We start from the raw sequence: 3,278 nt of genomic DNA, 5'->3' as shown, positions 1-3,278 counted from the left end.
CATCTTTTGATCAAAACCTCCTTAGGGGCACTGCCAGAGCAGTCTTGGGGGATGACAAAGTCCAATTCACTGCGGGTTGGGGGGGGGGGGATCGATTTGTGTGCTGATGGATCAATGACTGAACCTTTGGCCCTCAGATTCTGTCTATCACACAAAGGACGCCATGCAATCGTCTCGTCATTGACTCGGACAATTTGAAGGTTATTGACACCATGAAGAATGGAGGACAATCTGCGGGGGCGACGGCAATGGATTTTGACGACTGTTATCATTTTGCCTGTGATTTTCCTATTTCTTCGTTTGAGCATTTGTAATAGAGAAGCGAATATGGTCGCTCATGAGCTCGCTAGACTGGCTAGATTTCATCCGCCTCTTGATTGGTTTGAGGAGCCTTTAGACAAAATTGTAACCTTTCTCACAAAGGATGTACTTGTTGTTTCAAAAGAATAAAGTGTTTTGTCTTTAAAAAAAAAAGAAATGCATGACATACTTATTTGGACCAATAGGAAGAGGTTACATCTCCAGGGAGAAATAAAGTACAGTACACGTTCAATTCATCTTCAATCTCCCTAATGTTCGTCGAACCCTCACTAACAACAATACTAAACCTTTCCTTAACTTGTTTGGCAGAAGTAGAATCAGGAAAATAGAAGAAACCAAGCAAGCATAGCGGCCACAGATTATACCTAGTATGAAAAGCCCGAAATATCCTGACAGCTGAACGTTACTCTTCTGTCTCTAACTCGAAGCATCCCCAAATAGACGGACGATGAGACGCTTAGCGACGGCCCTAACCAACCCCACCGCGTCGGCGGCCTCCTGAATCATACGCACGTCTGTGCCGGCTCTGATGAACGGCCCGAAGAAGAGCTCCGATATGGTGACGACCATAAAGGTGGTGCCAATAAGGTACGCCGCCGCCTTGGGCGGTCGCCACAGCCCGGCAACCCTCGCCCACCGCTCGGCGACGTGGAAAGCGGCCTGGAGCGTGAAGAAGAGCAGCATCTCGCCCGTGGGCGGCTCCAGCGTCATGTACCAGTAGAGCAGCTCGTGGAGGACGCCCGACATGAGGAACGCGGCCAGCACGCCGGCGTCCCGGCCCCACCGGTCTCTTACCGGCTTGTACGCCGACGCTCGGAGGAGGTCCACCGCCATCAGGTTCCACTGCCGGCCCCAGAAGTCGTTAACCGACGCGACGACGAGCGGCGCTCTGAACTGCCTCTCCATGGCCGAGCCCAGCACGGCAGCGGCGACGAGGCCGACGGAAGAGAAGACGAGATCGAGCGTGAGAAAGATCTGTGCGCAGTAGAGGTAGTGGACGACGTAGAGAGGGAGCGAACCAGTGTGTGGAAAGAGCAGGGCGAGGCCGGTGAGGAAGAGAACGCTGCGGCCGCAGGGGACAAGGAAATCGGCGACGGACGGTCCCGGCGACGCAGAATGGCTGGTAGGCTGTGGACCTTCGCGGAGCCTGATGGGCAGGCCGGTGCAGAGGAGAAATGGGAGGAGGGGCAGGGATGGCTTGAGCGGGCCGAGGTCGAACGCGAGGAGGACGAGCTTGTTGGCGGCGAGCCAGGTGTGGAAGAAGGTTGAGAAGAGGCGGAGGTGGTAGGAGTTGAACAAGCACGGCAGGTAGATGAAGACGGGGAGCGTCGGGAGGATTGCGGCGAGGCGGGGCCAGCCCGGACGGAGGCGGCGGCAGGCGGAGCGCGCGTAGACCGCGCACATCGGAACAAGGAGCGTCGTCCAGGCGAGCGCCCTCAGTTCCGACGCAGAGGTGGGATGCCCGAGGGATTGCATGGCGCCAGGGGTACGCGGTGCGAGACGAGCCTGCGGATGGCACAGTCAATCAATGAGAAGTCCGTGTATTATTTCAAAAAAAAAAAAGAGAAGTCCGTGTATACCCGTGTAGGGATCAGACTGATACAACAGAATGAAGCGCTATATAGGCGCGGCCAAGGTAGGAAGGCGTACGTGCGGCGTGCGGCGTGCGGCGTGCGGCACGGGTCATGTGGATTGTGGCACAGCAGTCGTTGCGCCTGCATAACCACGATATACACTCGCACAACATGAATTACGGAGCTCACAAAAACACTGTGACATCTGCACTGCACGACCACGAGGAGAAACGACGCAAACGTAAGGGCAACTCCAACCGCGAGACCCAAACGGACACGAAAGATGTTCGTTTTTTGTGTGTGGGTCGCTTCGTGGACGGGCAAACATGCGTCTCCAGCCGGTGCACTCAACGGTGCTACCCATTTGGACACACACACGGGCGGACAAGGAGATACGCGAAAAAGGAGATCGTCGTTCCACAATGTTGACACTTAAAAGTGACACAATCGTAAAAGTTGCTAAAAGCTATGTCAAGCTAATTCAAACTTATGACTGAAAGTCATCATGGAATGGCTCTCTTCAAGAAGATCAAAACGGATATGTTGATGGTCTAAAACAGAACTTGGATGCAAAAGTTATGACAAGTTCAGAGATGCTCATGCTGACACCAGATTAAAGAATGACATGAAACTCAATTAATATGGCCTCTGATGGAAAATGTTTCAACATGAATGTTATGCGTCTCGTTGAAACGGTTGAGTTTGATATAAAAAGTGTCTTAATCCGAGGTCGTATGCAACATGTGAAGGCAAAATAAGATCAGAAACAGAAGCTGCAGAACCATTTCGGACCGACCGAGTTGATTTGACTCGGTGAGACCAAGTTAGATATAGAAGATTATAGAAGGTCAGGCACGTTAACTCAGTGGGACGAAAGCAAACCACTCGGTGGCTCCAAGTTGATCCGAAAAATTGTCAAAGATTCCTGTCCGAATTAGGTTGGGGTTTTTGACGTTTTGGACGGATTTTTTAGTTCTTTTCTTGTACGCGAAGTCCAGCCGCCTCATAAATATATTCCTGTCCGAATTGTCAAAGATTCTTGACCGTCGATTGAACAACACACAATCAACAAATCAATATACTACATTTTACCCTACTTTTTTTTACATCTCTCCCTTATTCTTTCTCTCTCGTTCTTCGTTTGTTCTTCGTGTTGAAGGGCAACGATCCTCGAGGCTCTAGGGGCGAGCGAATTGACCTAGGGCGGCCCATAGCCGCCGCGCATCCAGAAGGGGTCCCTCCGGGCGCGTGGGGTTTCGGGTCCTCAAAAGCACCCGCCGAATTGTGTATCGTGCGTCCGGACGGGTCTCCTTCGACGTGAGTTGCGGTGCATCACCCTCGGCGTTGGAGGTACACGGTGACGTGTTCGTGTGCGAACACACA

The 3,278-nt window shown here is 52.3% G+C and overlaps 1 protein-coding gene across 1 annotated transcript; it reads right to left on the bottom strand.

The window, feature by feature from the left end:
- Positions 1-493: 493 nt before the first annotated feature.
- Positions 494-1,929, bottom strand: LOC123065481 (probable long-chain-alcohol O-fatty-acyltransferase 5). The gene has a single exon (XM_044488748.1). The coding sequence runs from the start codon at positions 1,795-1,797 to the stop codon at positions 739-741; it is 1,059 nt and encodes a 352-aa protein (XP_044344683.1). The 5' UTR covers positions 1,798-1,929; the 3' UTR covers positions 494-738.
- Positions 1,930-3,278: the final 1,349 nt, after the last annotated feature.

This window comes from Triticum aestivum, chromosome 3B (assembly GCF_018294505.1).
Source record: "Triticum aestivum cultivar Chinese Spring chromosome 3B, IWGSC CS RefSeq v2.1, whole genome shotgun sequence".
In the NCBI taxonomy this organism is placed as follows: Eukaryota; Viridiplantae; Streptophyta; class Magnoliopsida; order Poales; family Poaceae; genus Triticum; species Triticum aestivum.
This window is presented reverse-complemented; position numbering and strand designations above follow the sequence as displayed.